General features: G+C 30.2%; 1 protein-coding gene across 18 annotated transcripts in view; it reads right to left on the bottom strand.

Annotated features, from left to right (window-relative positions):
* Window positions 1-4,151: 4,151 nt before the first annotated feature.
* LOC145297650 (SHC-transforming protein 1-like) overlaps window positions 4,152-20,427 on the bottom strand; it is a 438,749-nt gene continuing 422,473 nt past the window's right edge. For 16 of the 18 annotated variants that reach the window (XM_080143788.1, XM_080143792.1, XM_080143800.1 and 13 more), the window contains 3 exons: window positions 13,145-13,311; window positions 8,392-8,523; window positions 6,120-6,359 (listed from right to left, as the gene is read on the bottom strand). In XM_080143788.1, coding sequence (XP_079999914.1) covers window positions 6,231-6,359; window positions 8,392-8,523; window positions 13,145-13,311 — 428 coding nt within the window. In that variant the 3' untranslated portion in view covers window positions 6,120-6,230. Of the gene's footprint in view, window positions 6,360-8,391; window positions 8,524-13,144; window positions 13,312-20,427 lie in introns of all 18 variants that reach the window. The other 2 variants (XM_080143795.1, XM_080143803.1) reach the window with 1 other exon arrangement.

Below are 20,427 nucleotides of genomic sequence, written 5' to 3'. Positions count from 1 at the left end.
GAGAAACAAAGACAAAAAAAAAAAAAGGAAAGGGAAAGAGGATAAGAGTGAAAGAGTTAGAGAGAAATAGAGTGAAAGAACAAAAGAAAGAAAAGCTGAAAAGGGAGAACAGCAAAATAATTGGATAGGATTAGCAAGGGAAGATAGGACTAGAAAGATAGAGAGAAGACTCGAGAGATAGCAAGAGCACAAGGATTAGAGATAGAGGGGAAGGGGAACAAGTGAAAGAAATAAAGAGGATAAGGGAAGAATTAGGGAGTGAGAAAGCAAAAGAGAGAAAGTAGGAAAGAAAGAAAAATAAAAAGTTTAAGATAAAAGTAATTAAAGCAAAGGAGAAAAAAAGGAAAGAAATGGAGAAAGGTAAAATAAGGAGAGAGAGTGAGAGAGAGCAAAGTATTTAATTAATTTAGGATATAGCAGAACTTCTCGAATATAAAATTGCAAGGCTCTTTCATATTTCAAAATTTTATTGTGAATTTATAGATCTTGTACTTAAAAAGTAATATAATTTTCATTCTTTATATGACCAGACACTTATCTAACACTAAAAAGGAAACATATTAAACAGTCTAAAGTTTGATGTGATAAAAATGTGGCACTATGTTCAAGCAAATATCATTTAATATCAATATCACAGTAGTTTCGTCTTTGTTTTTTTTTTTTTGTTCTGTTCTTTTTTTTTTTTTTTTTGCTTTTTTTTTTTTTATTATTCAATCCACGGTTTAACATTCTAGATCAAATAGATTTCAGACACTCCAGAATGGAGGGCATATTTTGTCTTAAAACCGATTTTTAACTTTTGATTAAAAGTACGGGAAGTTTGTAAGTATATATTCTTTTATAGCTCCTTACATCAAGTGGCTTCATACCTTGTCTGAAGCGATTTCCATAAAAATAAATAAATAAATAAAGTGAGATGAAAAAAGAAAATATTTGTTGAACATTTGTTGAGATAAGTTATTTCCCTTAGTTTGTCAGCATTTGCCCACACCAAGTAAAAATGTGTTTGTGGAAGGGGCATAAACATGAAATAACATAGCTAATTATTAGCGAGATTAAAAAAAAAAATAGAAAAATCGTTATCACTTATGATATAATAAAGATTTTAATAGTGAAAAAAAAATCTAATATTTAATAGAAAAATAGTTTTTAATATAATGGAATAATTTTTTTTAAATATTTAAAAAAACATTTTTGTAAAACATTAAATTTAGTGAGAATAAATATTTTGCTAATTAATTTTACGAACATATCCAAATTTAATTTCGCTTCATAAATATTTTTTTTTAATTAAAAATATGCATATAATAAAACATGCTTGTAAATAAAACTACTCGTATGTATTGTTTTAGAGTATTGGTAAAAAAAATTCTAAACAAAATCCTGTTTTATTTATTGAAAAAACATATGCTATGGCAAAATTACAATTATGCATATACGCCATATTGTTTTATTCATAATTCAACCGGAAATAAAAAACAAAAAAATAAATAAAATGTATACCTTTAGTTGTTACCTATTCTAGGGATTCTTAAATTTATTTGATCCAACATTTCTCATAATTTTTTTCTTGGGAAAATAACAATTGTTCTAAAGTTAATTTGATTAAAACAAAACAAAACAAAAAACATCAAATATCTTTGGAACAATTACCTGGAGAATTCCATCCCCCTCCACCACTGCCCTAAGAATACAATTTTATTCATCTCAATAGTGTATAAATTGTATATGTTTCAACTTTATTTTCTTAGCTTAATAAAAAAATATAAAGTAGTAGCATTTCCGATCCGTATTTAGTTAACCAAAATAAACAATAAAAGCAGGCATAAGGCTTTGTATATTACTTGTTTTTATGCTTTTAATATTTGAGATTTATTTACAGCAGTATACAGTATGTTATGTATTAAGCTGATTCTTTTTCTTTTGTTTGTTGATGCGATTGTTTGTACAGATATTACTAAAATGATTTAGCTAGTGGGGCTGGAAATAGACAACAAATATCACAAAGTGAAAAATGAGATTTGTACAGGATTTGAACCTGTGTATTAGAAGAAAGACTGCCTAACACGAGTGTCATCTAGGACCATTGACTAATGAGCTATACGTCCAGAGAAAGGTTTTAATTGTGTACAAATCTTAATTCTTTACTTTGTTGTATTTGTCATTAACATTAAATAATCGCTTAGATAAGTGATTATTTAACATTATCTGTGCAATAGTATCAGCATAAAACCAGCTTAATATATAACATACTGTATAAAAACTCATGTTCATCCATTGCAGCATAAGAATATCGGTACTAGTATATGCTTGTTACTAATTAGATAGTGGATTATCAAGAAAGACTATCAAACAAACTCAGTGACTACTTTGTCTGTTTTTGATTTCTTAGGTTTTAACTATACTACATTTTTGCTCACTTTTTTTTTTTTTTTTTTACTAATTAGATAGTTAACCATCAGAAATAATAAAATAAATAAAGTTATTGTGAAGAAGAATGCAGAAATTCTGAATTCTCATAATTTATGTTCGACAGTGTGAATGTAAAAACTCCCAAAAGACATTTATGAAATATCTATTGGCTGCCAAACAGGAAAAAAAGACAAAATTTATAGAGCATTGGGTAAACTGGGAAGAAACTAGTATTCAGGATGATAGTGCGAAGCAATGGATGATAAAAAAATTGTATTTAATATTTTGAGATGATTTTGAGTTGTTTTCTTTAGCAGATGTTCCTTTTCTAATTCTTGAGAAGTAATATCGTTTTTTATTCATTTTTCTTAAAAATAAAACTAAATTGGATTCTAAAATTATCTAAAAATTAATGAATTAAAAACATGGTTGAGAGAAAAATGAGAAGAAATAATAACAGGAAAAAAAAAAGAATAAATTAAATCAAGGATAAAGACAATGAAAAGATGTGAAGAGGAGAAAAAAGAGAAAGGAAGATAAAAAAAGAAAGAAAATAGGAAGAAGGGAAACAGGAGGAAAGGAAAAAGGAAGATGAGAAAAAAGGAGAAAGGGAAAAATGGAAGACAAGAAAAGAAAATAGAAGAGGCATGAAAAAAAGGAAAAGGTAAAAGGCGAGAAAAAAAAGAAGGTAAAAGGTGAGAAAAAAGGAGAAGGTAAAAGGTGAGAAAAAAAGGAGAAGGTAAAAGGCAAGAAAAAAAGGAGAAGGTAAAAGGCAAGAAAAAAGGAGAAGGTAAAAGGCAAGAAAAAAAGGAGAAGGTAAAAGGAGAGAAAAAAAGGAGAAGGTAAAAGGTGAGAAAAAAAGGAAAAGGTAAAAGGCGAGAAAAAAAGGAGAAGGTAAAAGGCAAGAAAAAAAGGAGAAGGTAAAAGGCAAGAAAAAAAGGAGAAGGTAAAAGGCGAGAAAAAAAGGAGAAGGTAAAAGGCAAGAAAAAAAGGAGAAGGTAAAAGGCAAGAAAAAAAGGAGAAGGTAAAAGGCAAGAAAAAAAGGAGAAGGTAAAAGGAGAGAAAAAAAGGAGAAGGTAAAAGGTGAGAAAAAAAGGAGAAGGTAAAAGGTGAGAAAAAAAGGAGAAGGTAAAAGGTGAGGAAAAAAAGGAGAAGGTAAAAGGTGAGGAAAAAAAGGAGAAGGTAAAAGGCAAGAAAAAAAGGAGAAGGTAAAAGGTGAGAAAAAAAGAAGGTAAAAGGCAAGAAAAAAAGGAGAAGGTAAAAGGTGAGAAAAAAAGGAAAAGGTAAAAGGTGAGAAAAAAAAGGAGAAGGTAAAAGGCAAGAAAAAAAGGAGAAGGTAAAAGGTGAGAAAAAAAGGAAAAGGTAAAAGGTGAGAAAAAAAAGGAGAAGGTAAAAGGTGAGAAAAAAAGGAGAAGGTAAAAGGCAAGAAAAAAAGGAGAAGGTAAAAGGTGAGAAAAAAAGGAGAAGGTAAAAGGTGAGAAAAAAAAGGTAAGAGGCAAGAGAAAGAAAAAGTAGGAAAAAGTGAATGAGATGAAATGCTGTAAGAATGCCCTCTAAAAATATTTTCAAATTTAAGTTTCTTTTTCCATTTTGTAAGAATATAGGAAACCACCATCATCACAAGAAAATCATACAAAAAAAAAAACAAAACAAAAAAAAATATCTTAGACAGCCAACCATTAAAATTGAATTACAGATGTATTGTTTCTTTCTTTTAAATATATAAACAAAACAAAACATAAAAATGAACAATTGTCTTTAATTTTTTTTTCTCTCTTGGTTTTCTTTTCTTTTGAAAATTAATTAAAAATAATTTTTCTTAAGGATTTTTCCCATTGGAAAAAAAATTAAAAGAATTCCACTGAAGAAAGACAAAAAGTATTGAGGGGATGAGGAATGAATCATGCAAATTTGGCACCCCATTTATCCAGACAGCTGAAAGGAATGGGTTTAATATTACACCGCGTCTCTGATATCAATCAAATGGGCCATACTTTCCTAAAACATCAACAAAACATAAATACACATTTCCAACATTACTTAGTATTTAAAGATCAAATCAATTTTCATTTCTTACAAAAAATACTTGGAATTAGATAATCGATTAAATTAAATTGATTTGTTTTATGGCATATCAACCATTGACTTCATTTTTTTGGTAAAAGAGTTTTGTATTTGATTAGGAAAGGAATTGAACTATAAAAGCTTGCTTCAATTCTTACTATAACTGTTCTAAGTGATTTTTTACTATGACGAAGGTTCATTTTGTACTGTCATTGCCAATGTGAAACCCATATATGATGCGGAAAAGACAGGCTAATCAAATACATATGCAGTCAATTTGAAAAAAAAAAAAAAAAGAATCCTTATTTACTTGCCTTTCCACGAGAGCAGAACTAGATACAAAGGGGCACTCTGGATTGAAACAAAAATAAAAACTGCCTTAGTTTAGAAAGATTTCTTCACTGACCAAAGACAAAATAGATGCAGTGTAGTATAAGAACTAATACTACACTTTGGTCAAATGAGATCTGTCTCACCTGAATGTTTTAAGTTTTTATTACTTGGAGTATTTATTTATTGTTTAAATAAAGTTGGAATACCTGGAAATATTTCTGAAAATACTGAGAAAAAAGTGTTTCATTTTTATTTATCATGTGCAACAATATACATCCACTACTACTAATATTATAATTATTATTTACACATTTTCAAGCTTGAATACTGTATATTCACATTGATATTTTTTGCTTTATGTGTTTTATAATATATGCAAGTAGAAAAATACCCATCCCCAGATAGATAAAATTGATTCCGTATTAAGTTTTTCACTACTTACAGATCCCAGTATGAAGATTAAAATCAAGATATAAACCTAAGACTAAACCTAATATTTAGAATTTTTATTCTAATTTTTATCAAAATCCATTACATGATTTTAGAAAATATTTAAAACTTAAGGCATAAGGTTAAGAAGTCTTTATGCAAATCTGATAAATTTGTATTTTCAAATGGGAGGTTGTGCCCCCCCCCCACCGCAAAAAAAAATAAAACTCTTAAAATATTGTAAAGAAACTGAAATTTACAAAATACTGATTAATTGATGTCTAACACCTATTGTTAAAATTCCATAAAAATTGGAGGTATCTGGATTTTTATGAAAAACTTCCACCCCTTTTTATAAAACTAAATTAAACTAAATATAACCCACATTTGGACTCCCCTTCCCTAGCGGTTGTGTTTCAAAATTCATAATCAATTAATTGGTTCAAGAGTAATCTTACACATACAAAAATATAAACATACTTAGCTTTATAAAGCTATAGATATAAAAATTTACCACAGTCTAGAAGGGTTTCTCTTTCACTGACAGGACAGAACAGATGAAATGTATTATCAAAACAAATACTAGAATTTGACCCTCATCAAACGGAAAAGAGATGTCTACATTTTGTTTAAGTTTGAGAAGACATAGCATGTTTGAGGAACATTAGACATGGCATTGTGCTAAATTTGTTTCTTTTATCCGTATCAGATAAATGTGGTGCCTAATCGACATTTGGCTCTAAAAAAATATAAAATAATATAAAAAAAAATAATTGTTCAGCATAAATAACAAATTCTTTGATCTTTTTTTTGCAAGAAAGTAACCAGTTTCGCTCTTTCGGTGGGTCGGAGTTCTTTTTTGTTACATGTTAATTCCTGTATTTGTGTATGCGTGTATGGGAAGAGAAGACAAAGGGAGGTAATCAGTGGCTTTACAACGACCACAGTCCAATGGTATTGCCATTATGGCAGTCCTCTTGACATCCTTGATGTCATTTCGTGCATACAACCGGCTGGAGAAGGTGCAGTTCAGTGCCTTGTGTCAGAATGGGGAAATGATTGTCTTTGTGGTAGTTTACTAAATGGCTGATACTGTCAAATTTACAATCCTTTGTCCGAACCTGAAAGAAGAAAAAAAAAATCAATTATGAAAATATATATCATGTGAAGAATTTGAATGCAAAGCGCGATAAATTCGACTTTAAAATTTGCAAGCAAAATGGTGAGCTACAGTGATCTGCAATTTGTTTTTTGTTATTTATTTTCTACAACAGCATCTTACGAGAACAGTATTTATGGACATGCATTAACATACAATATAATATATATATTATGTAAAATATGTTATGAGATTCCAATGAGAGAAAAATATATATTTAAATGAGTGGGGGTCACCAACAATTGTTATGTTTTTTTTATATACTTGTTTTATTATTTGATATTCTCATTTTTCAAATAATTGAAAAAATTTTGTTTTGAAATAATTTTAACACATTTCAGATGATCTTGCTATGTCTTTTTAAATAACCTTTTCAGAAATTTTGTAAAAATAGATGTTTGGGCAAAGTCGTTTTGAGGATAAACGCTTTTCCCAAGGAGTAAAAAATGCTATGTATATATATCTAATACATATCTGTATAATTATAAAACTCTGTGAACTTCCGGCCGTTCTTTCTTGCTTGCATGAATCTTGTTTTCAATGATCGGGCAATTCTATCTTTAAAAAAAGGATGACAAGCGAATTTATAATTACGTGTGTGTGAGTGTGTGTAACTCAGAGGCTAAGGAATGAGGGTGGAGAGTTGTATGTTTTGGTTTCGATTCTAGCTGATGGCACACAAGTCACATATATATATATATATGTATATATTTTTAGTTTTGATCTCACTACTATATATTAGGTTCAATATAGATAATTGTCTCTATAATAATAAATACATAAACTGCATGAATTAAAATATCATAGTTAAGCATATCTTACAATTGGGCAATGCTGGGTAGCCTGCTAGTATAATATGTATATAAAATATAATATGATATATAAAATATCATACAAGTTAGAAAAGCATTTCTTGCAAAGCATGAAAATGATTAAACAGAATGTTTTTATGAACTTGAATTAAGGTACAAGATCTAATTTAAAATTTATCAATTTTCAAAGTGCACTTAAATAAACTTTACAAAGTAAGGTATAAGAATTTAATTTAAATTGAACCTAAAAATAACCTTGGATTTATTTTATGCCATGTACATTTTCCTGCACTTTAAATTTATCTATTATTTTAGCATTTCATGTTATAGATATATAATTTTCAACTAAAAATTTTTAACAACTGTGCACATATAATCTTTTAAGCTGAGAATGTATATTTAATCATGACAGTGATATGGCTCATAAAAAATATATTGCTCTTCAGCTTTGATTAGAACATTATTTACTTTATTACCTTGATTAGAACTTTATTTACTTTATTACCTTGATTAGAACTTTAGTAACTTTATTACCTTGATTAGAACTTTATTTACTTTATTACCTTGATTAGAACTTTAATAACTTTATTACCTTGATTAGAACTTTATTTACTTTATTACCTTGATTAGAACTTTAGTAACTTTATTACCTTGATTAGAACTTTATTTACTTTATTACCTTGATTAGAACTTTAATAACTTTATTACCTTGATTAGAACTTTAGTAACTTTATTACCTTGATTAGAACTTTAGTAACTTTATTATCTTGATTAGAACTTTAATAACTTTATTACCTTGATTAGAACTTTATTTACTTTATTACCTTGATTAGAACTTTAGTAACTTTATTACCTTGATTAGAACATTATTTACTTTATTACCTTGATTAGAACTTTAATAACTTTATTACCTTGATTAGAACTTTAGTAACTTTATTACCTTGATTAGAACTTTAGTAACTTTATTACCTTGATTAGAACATTATTTACTTTATTACCTTGATTAGAACTTTAATAACTTTATTACCTTGATTAGAACTTTAGTAACTTTATTACCTTGATTAGAACTTTATTTACTTTATTACCTTGATTAGAACTTTATTTACTTTATTACCTTGATTAGAACTTTAGTAACTTGATTAGATCTATCATAACGAAAATTTTCTTGTAAAAAATACTTACCACGCCTTCTGGATCTATGAGTAACAAATGCTTCACACCCCCAGTGTGCCGACCACTAAGAACATATTGGCCTTGCGTCGTGGTACTCTCTCTGACTAAGAAATCTCCTTCTTGTTCAAGCAATATTTCGGACTGGAAAAAAATGAAAAACATTTTATTCATCTAAAACAGAAATTAAAACTGTTAACTTATATCAAGCAACCATCAATAGCCTACATGCATTCATTTTTGAAAAAGAAGATTTTTTTTTGTTGTTATGGAAACTCAAACAAGTTTAATTTAATCAGTAAAAGAAAACAAATTTCAAATTACATCATGTGTTATAATTAATTTCATCTTGCCAGGACAGATGAGATTCCTCAGACGTGGTTCAATGGCTAGTAGTATGTTAACTGAAGAATGAGAATGCTTATGCTGTCCTGGTGTTGCTTGGGGGCAAGAATTGGGAGTAACATGCTTAACATTCTCCTTCGACTAAAATTATGGTTTGAGTTCCTTCTTTTTAACATATACAGTGGCACCAAAAAAAGGTTTGCACTTGTCATTTTTTCAAAAATCGCAAATTTACGCTAAATTGTATGTAACTGTTTGAACAACCTATACCTCATTTGATTCACCTTTTATTCCTCTATAATTTTATCTGTTCATATTTGACTTTTAATTGAAGTATACTAGTGCTCACGTAAAATCAAGAAGGTAAAAAAAAAACTCAACACAATGGAAAATTGTTATTCAAATGTAACTTTAGAACATTAATGCAAGGTAAATACAATAAGAACAAAATGAATTAGTTAATATTTAGTGGCATAGTCTTTCTGCAATTTGACAGCTTGCAATCTTTTGGGCATTCCTTGAATTAGTCTACAGCAAGACTCTGGTGGAAGAGCATCCCACTATTCAAAAATTTTTTGTCCAGAATTCTTTCAGATTTGAAATTTTATCCTTGCATAGCTGTTGCTTGATGTAATGCCATATGTTTTCAATAGGATTGAGGTGTGAAGATTGCGCAGGTTAATCCAAACACGGAATATCATGCTCTTCAAGGAACTTTTTGACATTGCCATCTGTGTGAATGGAAGCATTATCCTGCATGGAGATGAGATAATCATGCAAATTCCGACTAAAATAGAGTAGAAAATGCTCATTCAACATATTAATGCACTTGGTCGAATTAATTTGAACTTACAAGCGAACTATAGGCTCTGGACCATTGGCACTAATAATGCCTCATACCAAAACTGAACCTCCACCATCTTGCAGCGTTGAAATTGTGCACCTAGGATTAAATTCTTCATCCTTCCTTCAACAGACACCCTGCCTACCATCACTGCCTATTGAACCTATTGAACTTGCTTTCATCGCTAAAAATCACTTTCGACCAATATGAAGAGTCATGATCTTCATTGCATCTGACAAAGTCCAGATAGTGCTTTTTGTTCTTAACAGAAATCATTGGCTTGCATCTTGCAACACAGCCTCGCAAATTAAATTTCTTCAATCTGTTCTTAATTGTAGAAAGAGAGCACTTTTTAAAATGCTGTTGGATTTGGGGAGCCATTTCAAATCTGTTTCTGTAGCTGCAGATCTTGATAGCATTGTCTTCCCTGTAAGAAGTAACTCTCGGACGACCAGACATCGGAGCATCATGAAAACTACCTGTGTTTTGGTGTTTTTTCACAGTTATTTGTACTGTCTTCTCATCACATTTCAATATGTGGGCGATTTCTTGATTGGATAAATCAGAAAAGTGGATATTAATGAACTCCTGGTGATCATTAAGAGAAAGTCGAGGCACATGGATTAAATATTATGTTGTATAACCTGGAACAACAACAATTACAATTAGAGATGCTTTGTTGCCTACAAGGGGGATATTTTAAGCTGGTTTTAACCTCATTTATTGCTATGAAGTTTCTTTTTGCCTTCTCGATTTGAAGTTAATTTTTTAAATTGATGTGAACACTAGGATACTTCAATTAAAAGTCAAATATAAACAGGTAAAATTGTAGAGGAATAAAAGGCGAATCAAATGAGGTATAGTTTAAATAGTTACATTCAATTTAGATTAAATTTGCGTTTTTTGAAAAAATTACAAGTGTGAACTTTTTTGGCACACACATATATATATATATATATATATATATATATATATATATATATATATATATATACTAGCATGGGTACCCGGCATTGCCTGGGCTGACATGAAGTTCCGTTTGAAACACGCTTGCTATACTAATCATTTTCATCATGGGTAACGTGGATATGCCCATAACAATTTCAAATATAAAAAAATGGATAAAAACATGTAAATGTAATCGCCCCCAAAAAGAAGTATCTGATACCCTCTCCACCAGATATTTCGGCAGAAGGGATCACTGTCCTAATAAAACTCACGATTTTGTGAACCTAAAAAAACGTTTATAAACATTACTGCATGCATTTATTTTTTATTTTGGTAAATGTGTAGTTTAGCGTCGTAAATTATTTGCCAGACAAAAAAATATAAAAACTATTTATTTTTATATAAAACACATTGTTAGACCCAAAGGCTGAAATAAAATCAGAAAAAATTTCATTTTTATTATTTTTTCATCATTTATATTTATTATTCGAGGCCGCTATGTTGCTTTTAAAATTTGGCCTTTCTAAGGTTTGGCAGATTGGCCTTTTTAAGCTCTTTCATGAACTATGTTTTTGGCTGCCATACTTTTTTTGTAAAGAAAGAGCGTAAAAAGGTCAAATTTGCCAAACCTAAAAAAGGCCAAATTTTAAACGTGTAAGGTGTGCACATTTAGTCTAATAAAAAATGATAAAAAAACACATAAAAATTAATTTTTTTTTTGTTTTATTTCAGCCTTTGGGTCTAATAATGTTTTATATAAAAATAGTTTTTATAATTTTTTTGTCTGTCAAATATATGCTGCTAAACTACATATTTACCTTTAAGTAAGGTAAGGGCACTTTTTTTACTGGCTTTTTTTTTTTGTAAATAAAGGAAATTCTAGATTTGCTTTTTTAGGGGGGGGGCTTTTCGATTTGCTTTTTACTTGTTGTTTTATGTTTCTAAAAGGATAAATTCTTAAACCTTTCTTAAAATATTTATGGATTAATTTTTAGGGCTGTAATTTTTTATCAAACTAACAAAAAAGAAAAATATACAAGTCATAAACAAGAGTACAGCAAAAGGGAGAGGGTGAATGATTGTTTTCTCGCCCCCACCCCTTGCTTAGCCATGCTACATTTTCTTTTTTATTGATTTTAAATTCAATGAAAACATTATAAGTTAAAGAATATGCCTCCTCCTACACACACAATCACTCAAATGAATTGATTACATTATGCTTTTCATCTTATGTTTTTATTAAACAATAAATTTGTATCAAAATTAGCAAAATATTAATATCTGTTTATATAAATAAAGTTTTTGTCTTGTGTTTGCAACAAACTCATGAATGAAATGTTTATTATTTAAAATTTTGATTTGAAATATCTCAAATAATTAACTTTGCAAAGCAATAATGTGTCTGCAAAGCTAGTTTAAGATAAAACTACAAAATACTTTTATTTTCGGTTGATTGTAATATTAAATTAGAAATACTATAAATGAGGTAATCTAATTTTTCTAACGCCTTTACATATTCTGTTATTTTGTTTAAACATTAAAATATTGTGAATTTGTTTTGCTCTAAAATATGTAGTTTGGGAATTTTAATCAGACACACATAAATTAGTGATAGGATGATTCCAATTTTTTTTCCGATTTTGATACAATTCATGATTCCGATTTTTTTATAAATCTCAAACTATTTAACTATAAAATTGTTTATTTTTCCCCTGATTACTGTAAAGAACACATGTTAAATGTGCAGATATTTTCGAAGAGTAAAAACATACTTGCAGGGGTGATCTTTAGATTTTCCTGTTACTAGTCTTTTAAAACCAATAAATTTTTTTTTATTTTATCATTACTACCAGCAGTGGAAGATTTTGTTTTAAAAAAACTCAGATGTCTTCAAGTCCAATGTTAACAAATTCCTAATGAACCGCCCCCTTAAGTAAACACTTCAGCAAATCTCCACACTAACGTAATGTAGTTGCAATAACCCTTATCCCTGAGTGGCTTCCGGGCCTTGATAAGTGGTGATCACTGTGTAAAAAAAAAAAAAAAAAAAAAGACAAAAGAATCGTCTATTGCATCGGAAAATAGGCACAAGCTTTTCCGATTTTGATACTGATTCTGGTACCCCGAAAAGTTTTGACTTTTCCGATTCCCGATTCCGATTAATTGTCCCAACATATTGCATTATATGCAGACTAGCATGATTACCTGGTGTTACGTGATGGCATGGATAACAAAATAGAAGAGTTAAAATGTTTGTGTAACATCTCTCCTTTAAAAACCCTCTTTATCCCCTACCCGTCTCCATTCACCTCTTTTCTCATCCTCCTCCTTCACTCTCTGGCAATTGGAAAAAAATTAATGAATTACTACATAACATTAAAAATAGCTTTAAATCTCCCCCCACTTCTGACCAATTCTGTTCTTGTTTATCCCCTCATCCCCCTAAAAAGGGGTTTATATTTTGTCTGTGGCAATGCTGAAAAAGAATACCTCAGTTTTGTAGATGTGTCTACTACATTTTTTGTTGTTCTTACACTTTTATCTGAACACAGAATTTCTTTCATATGTAGATGATTTTAGGGAAAGTTTTACTGAATAGAAAACTGATGATATTTTTATGGAACTTACTTCTTTCCGACTGAGGGGTCCATGGTACCATTGCTCATAAACTGGAGCAAGCACGGTAGGGAAATCATCAGAGTTCATTGATGTTGCCTGAAAGCCTTCTTCTGGGGCAGGAGCAGGGGGTGGAGGCTGAGTCACAGACTCATTCAGAAGACAAGTCTCAAAAGGTTCTGAAAAATATGTAAAAATGCATTTTAATAACTACAACAACAATAGAAACCGCACGGTACTTGCTATATCGATCTGTATAAATTGCTGTTAATAATAATAATAATAATAATAATAATAATAATAATAATAATAATAATAATGGTACTTATGTATTTTTGGTACCGAATAATCTTATTTCGAAAGCCATTCTTAACACGAGCAGAGGAAGGTATTTGTAACTATTCTGTGCTTCCACCTAGCAATTTAATAAAAAAATGATATCATGAAATATGAATTTAACCTGAAAAAACTATTTAAAATAGCACGCTACCAAAACTGCATAAGCATCAAAATGTTTACAACCATTCTCATTAATTATATTTGAATGTAATATTTTCTATCGACAATACATAATAATAATAATATTCTTCATTGTCATGGTCAATACTATTCAGAAATTTTTTTTTTCTTATTTTGTAAAACTAATTGTAATTATCAGTTAAATAGTCTTTACATAAATAAAATGAATGTCTTTATTTAAATTGTAGTATTTTAATTCATTTTAAAACAATAAATTTTATCGGTCTCCTTAGCATAAAAATAATTGTAAATTAAATTTTTTTTTTTCTAGGGACATCAGATTAATCACCAATAACCTGTGTTTTTACAATTATTATTACTAATGGTCCATCAGATGAATAAAATAAATGCCACCCTTTGGAATGCAAAAGGTGATAATGCACATACGAACACAAAATGCAATAGCATCATCATATTATTATTATTATTATTATAATAATAATAATAATAAAAAAAAAAAAACACACACACAACATGTGAAGTATCAGAGAGGATGAAAAGAGCAAGGAGGGAGAGCACCAACCAGATTTCCATTGAAAGAGTGCAAAAAATACTGTAATGGTAAACGGCAGTTGCAATCATGCAAAAACGATTTGCAACGGTTATTGAAAGAGCCAGAGAATTATGGAAATTTGAGAAGAATTTTTTAACTCAGGTTTCAGGGAACAAATTGTTATTTCCAATGCAAATAATGAATAAATAGTAAAACTAATAGTAGTAGTAGCAGCAACAACAGTAATAGTACAACGATTAGAAATATAATGATAAAGAAAAGAATTGATGAATTAATTATTTGCAAAAACTAAAATAATAAAAAATAATGAGTAATTAATAATTTTAAAGATAATTAAATCAACAAAATCAACAAACATAACTTTTTGGGATGAAGTCTTCTTTTACGTTGTGGTTTAGTCTGGTCGCTGTTCACAAAAGGCGAGATGTATTAAAAAAAAAAGAAAAAAGAATGTAACAAAGTGCTGATGTCTCTTTTGTACTTGCCTTCTGTCAAATTACTTTCTACTTTCCAAACTTAGGCAATTTTCCAACATGTCGTAAATGTTGGCAAACTGTTGAGTAGCTTGAATTTACTTTGTATGCAAATGCTTCAACTGTGACATCACTGTCTCGATCATGTTCTCAGAATGAGAAATCAACTCTTTTGTTTAGCATTGTAAAACATTTTCAGCAATTTCTTTGATTTAAATTCAACTTGCAACCAACTCCCTTTCCACAAACTGAGTGAAGAAACTTCCTCTTTCAGAGGCTTTCCAACATTTCAACCACTGACCAGCACTCTTGTCTTGGGACCATACTATTCCTTTCTTTATTAAATTTCTAACTGTTGTTTTACTACTACTTGCAACAGTAAAGGTCTGAGAATAAATGTTATTAAGAGATAATGTGTTCTTTATAATTACACCAGTATGGCTATGCAGTGTTGCCTGGGTATATAACAATAAAATAAAACAGTTAAAATGTTTAACGTCTCTCTTTTAAAACCCCTCTCTCTCTCTCTCTCTCTCTCTCTCTCTCTCCTCACCCTTCTCTCAATGACATAAAAAAAGTACATTTTTATACGTTAGAAAATATATTACATTTTCAAATGTCAAGAAAAAAGTTTCACACACAAGTTCAATGAACAATGAAAAAAAAAAGTCAAACACTCTAAATGTTGCCCCCCCCCCTCCTGCCTCACTTTATTTTGTTTAAGTTGCCCCCTGAAACAAATAAATATTATGAAAAAAAAAAAAATGTGGTCACATTCTGTCCAAAGGAAGCAATACTGAAAAAGTATATACCAGTTTCATAGGTGTGTCTTGTATAGTTTCTAATTTTTAGGTCAACACAGATACAAATGTTCTTTATATAATAGATTTCTAACTGTACTACTATTATTTTACTATGAGTTAAGGCCTGAGAGTGAATATTACAAAGACCAATGTGATAATCAGTAGTTGTAGAGTTGGAAAGTTTCGAAAAAGAGGAAGATTTCCATGCTCCACTTGTGGAAAGGGAGTTGTCAGGTGCAGCTCAAATTTTTAATACTTGTAAGCATGAGGATGTGGTCAATCTTTTCCAAAATACTCGCAACGATAGTAACTCCATGGTTATGAGGGTGATAGAGGGCAAATATGAATGGTGCTTTGAGCAAGTGGCACATACAGAGCAATTTTTGATCTTCTCTGTAGATATTTCTTTGGGTTGGTGCATCTGCTACTAGTCTCTCACTCCTGGACAGGGTTCAAAAGAGAGTCGCCAACCTGTTAGGCCCTGAACTGTCATCTAAGCTTCAGCCTTTGTCCCATCGACAAAATGTTTCATACCTCTGCTTGTTCTACAAGTATTTTAATGGTGAATGCTCTAATGAACTACAAGCACTTGTACCCCCCTTCACGTAGGTACCCCGACAAACCCGACAGGAAGCAACTGAATCCCACTTCTACACACTGGAGAGATCCCTTCTACTCCAATAGTTTCTTCCCCAGAACTGCAAGACTTTGGAACTCCTTTCCAGGATTCTGCTTTCCCAACTGTACTGATATGCAGAAGTTTAAGTGTAATGTGAACAGACATCTTGCTGCTCATCTCCCTTCATAATATTCCTGCAACTTATGTCTCCAATAGTAGCTCCCTTACTTCAAAATGGCACTTGGCACTATGCCTTGTTTGGGGTGAAAATTGAAAAAAAAAGAAAGAAAGAAAGAAAGCATGGGAAGTCATCTCTAACCTAGGCACATATTTCCTGTCATGTTTGGAGATCAGATTTTGATGTCAAGTTTAAGTATCCTTTAATCGCAAGGTAACTCCTATAACAACAATGCAACTAATAGTTACATCAGCCATGTGACCACCACATTATCACACCGCTTTACCTACCATAATGTTGAATCTTCTAACATTGACACAAAAAACATCACTGCCCCCCCCCTCGAATTTCAGAGAAATTTTGGTTAACAACACAAAAATACTATACCATGAAACAAATATAAATAAGCTTAAAATCCTTGAAACTATTTATATCAAAACGCAAAAACCTACTCTTAATCAAATCGCATTTCAAAACAGCACCGACATACTAAAATTCCTAGTCTAACTCCCTCCCTCCCCACACACACAACCAATTCCAGCAACCGACCCGAGAACTGGCATGCTCTCCTCCCTTCCCCATGACCTTTGCGCTGCTAGCAATTCAAATGACCTTCGCTCGCACCCCAACTACTATATAAAAACTCCCACAATTCCTCACACAGCCAAACACAGAACCTTCCTGACAATGTGTAGATGCCTACACGAAAATTAAAACCATGGACACTTTAAAAATGGACCATACATCCATAACTTCAATGTATATACAAAAAAAAGATAATACAGAAAGTAAAAAAAATTAAAAAAAGGTATTACTAAACAGAAGCACTCCCTTATTTTTAACAATATCTGTGTGAATATATATATATATATATATATATATATATATATATATATATTAGTGGCCTGGCAAACCAACAGGGGAGATAACTGAAACAGCAAAACTGAAGTTGGCTTGCAAAACACTATGTAGGCAGATTTGGGCATATTTTATTGGTTTGAAAATATAAGCTTTATTTTACACATTGTCATAATATTGTAGCCATAGAATAGTATTATAATCTTTAAAAAAAGTGGTGATCGACTATGGTACATCAGTTAAGTATCCAAATGCAGATACTGATGTCATGAGTTCGATCCTGACCTATGCTGACAAAGGCTAAAAGCCAGGAACATGCATGTCCATAGGTATACTTTTATTATAAAATAATATTTTATAATAAAAATAAATAAATATGTCCCATAAGGGCGATCTATATATATATATATATATATATATATATATATATATATATATATATATATATATATATATATATATATATATGAGCTTATAAAAAAAAAGCATTTCAAAGTTGGTTATATCGCTAAAAAATGCCAACAACAAATCTACACATCTATATATATATATATATATATATATATATATATATATATATACACTAGCAGTATTACTTGACTTTGGTTGAGGGTTGATTTAATGCCATTTTTATGCTTATGAAGTGTAAGATAAAATAAATATATAAAAATATAAATCATCGAAAAAATCTCAATCGAAATTTATGAGAAGATTAAATGAGGAAAGAGAGAATTTTAAATAAGTGTTCGTAAATGCATAAGTATTGTAGTTTTATTCTTGTTATAACAAGAAATGTGGTTTTATTCTTGTTATAACAAGTGTTTTGTTTTGATTAGTTAGTCAAAGAAAAAAATCATTTTTAATAAGTTTATGAATTTATATTTGTATAAATAAATGTTATTTAAAGTGTTAATTAAAGTCAAGTTAATGGAAAAAACGGAAGAACTATTTTAAAATATAAAAAAATGTCATGCTGTATTTATACTGTAAATTGTCCAATTGTATCAATAAATGCCTTTCTAATTAACATTAACAAGTTACGTCGTCAAACAAAAAAAAAAGAAGGAAAGAGAAAACATGCTGTAATGGTTTTGTGTGTGTGTGTGCACTGTGGAGTGTAAAGTAATAGTACGAACAATTCCATCACAGAAATATGGTGTCAGCGTCGGTCTGGCTCGTCACTAAGCAACGACCTGGAAAAATGGTAGGTCATTTTCATTTGCATACATACAATAATACATAGTGATTATCAGTTGCCGATTCTTGTTGGAAACATTTCGATGCAAGACCTAGCTTAAAACACTGCCAGGCACAGCAAGTACCTTTGTGTGTAATTTCATAAAAATCGGTCAAGCCGTTTTTGAGTCTATAACAAACAAACTCACACACACACAAAGTTGCATTTATATAAAAATGTATATATGTATACATATATAGAAAAATATACCTACATGTGTATATATATATATATATATACACATACATACATGTATATATATGTGTATGTATATATATATATATATATATATACACACACACATGTATATATATGTGTATGTATATATATATATATATATATATACACACACACATGTATGTATATATATATACACATGTATATATGTGTGTGTATATAAACAGATGTGTGTATATATATATGTGTGTGTGTGTGTGTGTGCGTGCATGCACACACACACATATATACATATATATATATATATACACACACACATGTATATATTAGCATACCGCCTGGCATTGCCCAGTTATAAAATACACTTAAATATGATATTTTGATTAATGCAAATTCTGTGTTAATTATTATACTAGCTGTAACCGGCCACGCGTTGCTGTGGCACAGTTTGTATAAATAGAAAAACGAAACAAAAAAGAAAAAAATTTATGGTTAACAAGTTAATGTTCTCAATACTTGTGGATACACAATACTTTGATGATAAAAGAATGTAAAAATCTTGTAGGATAAGCCTTATAAAAAAGGAAGTAGTTTGGCAAACTCTGTATTAAAAAAAAAAAAAAATTAGGGTAGGTCCACCTCCGCAACTTTTTTTTAAATGACAACTTTTTTGGTTTTCGACTATGCTGAATAAGAAAATCTTATGTAAATTTTGCAGTGACAAGTAGTTTTCTGAGATATAAAGACCTGTATTATGCTCTGTCATTTACTGGTCGCTCTGTAATTTACTGGCCATTCTGTAAGCATGCACGATAAAAACACTTTTTTTGCAACCGACACTGCCACCTAGCAAAACCAAATCCATTTTTTTTGCAACTGCCACCCTCCTAATTTTTTATACGATTTGTGCATGGCTATGCTGACAACGACCATCACAGTTAAATTTAGGTCAAATTTCTGCCCCCCCCCCATGGGTTGTCTATTCCGAAAGCTATTCTTAACATGGGGAGGCTGGGGGGGGGGTCTATTCAGAAAACCGTTTTTAACATGGGAGGTTGGGGGTGTCTATTCCGAAAACCATTCTTAACATGGGGAAGTGGGTGGTGGTCATTGAATCACGGTGCATAATACAGGTATTAATATCTCGAAAACCCACTTGTCTCTGCAAAATTTAAATCAGATTTTCTTATTCCACAGTCAAAAACCTATACAAGCCATCATTCTAAAGAAAATTGTGTAGGTGGACTGAATGTAAAAAATACCAAGAACAGATCTTTATTTTCACACATATTTGATATTTGTTGATAGAAAATGTAACATTCAAATATAATTAATGAGAATGGTCCTAAACATTTCGGTGCTTATGCATTTTTGGTACCACACTATTTTTAAATAGCTTTTTAGGTTAAATTAAAGTTTCACAATATCATTGTTTTCATTAAATTGTAAGGTGGAAGTACAGAATAGTCACAAAACATCCTTCCTTTCCCCATGTTAAGAATGGCTTTCAAAATAACATTATTATTTCAGCACGGTGCGAAAATTATGCATGCATATTTGTAATGCCGTTGTTTGACCTTCACCTGGCAAATTCCATTTTTTTTTTAATTTTCACACTTTTGCACAGATTTTCCCCGGATAAAACCCAAATATAAAGTTTTGCATGGGTTCGAATACCCTGTATATTAAGCTTTATGTCTGTAGACCAAAAACTGATAGAGGAGCTTGGTAGGCAAATTCTTTTAAACAAATATATATATATGCATTCATGAATATATATATAGAAAGAGGCTTGTGTTTACTATAACCTTTTTATGCAAATATTATACAAGTATAAATCATGTAGAATATTTGCATGAATATAATTACATGTAATAGTTAACTAAAGATGATCATCCCATAAGAAAAATGAGAAAA

Source organism: Euprymna scolopes, chromosome 18 (genome assembly GCF_053919585.1).
Source record: "Euprymna scolopes isolate OS-2025 chromosome 18, ASM5391958v1, whole genome shotgun sequence".
NCBI lineage: Eukaryota > Metazoa > Mollusca > Cephalopoda > Sepiida > Sepiolidae > Euprymna > Euprymna scolopes.
The sequence above is the reverse complement of the archived record's forward strand: the minus strand, read 5'-3'. Positions and strand labels throughout refer to the sequence as shown.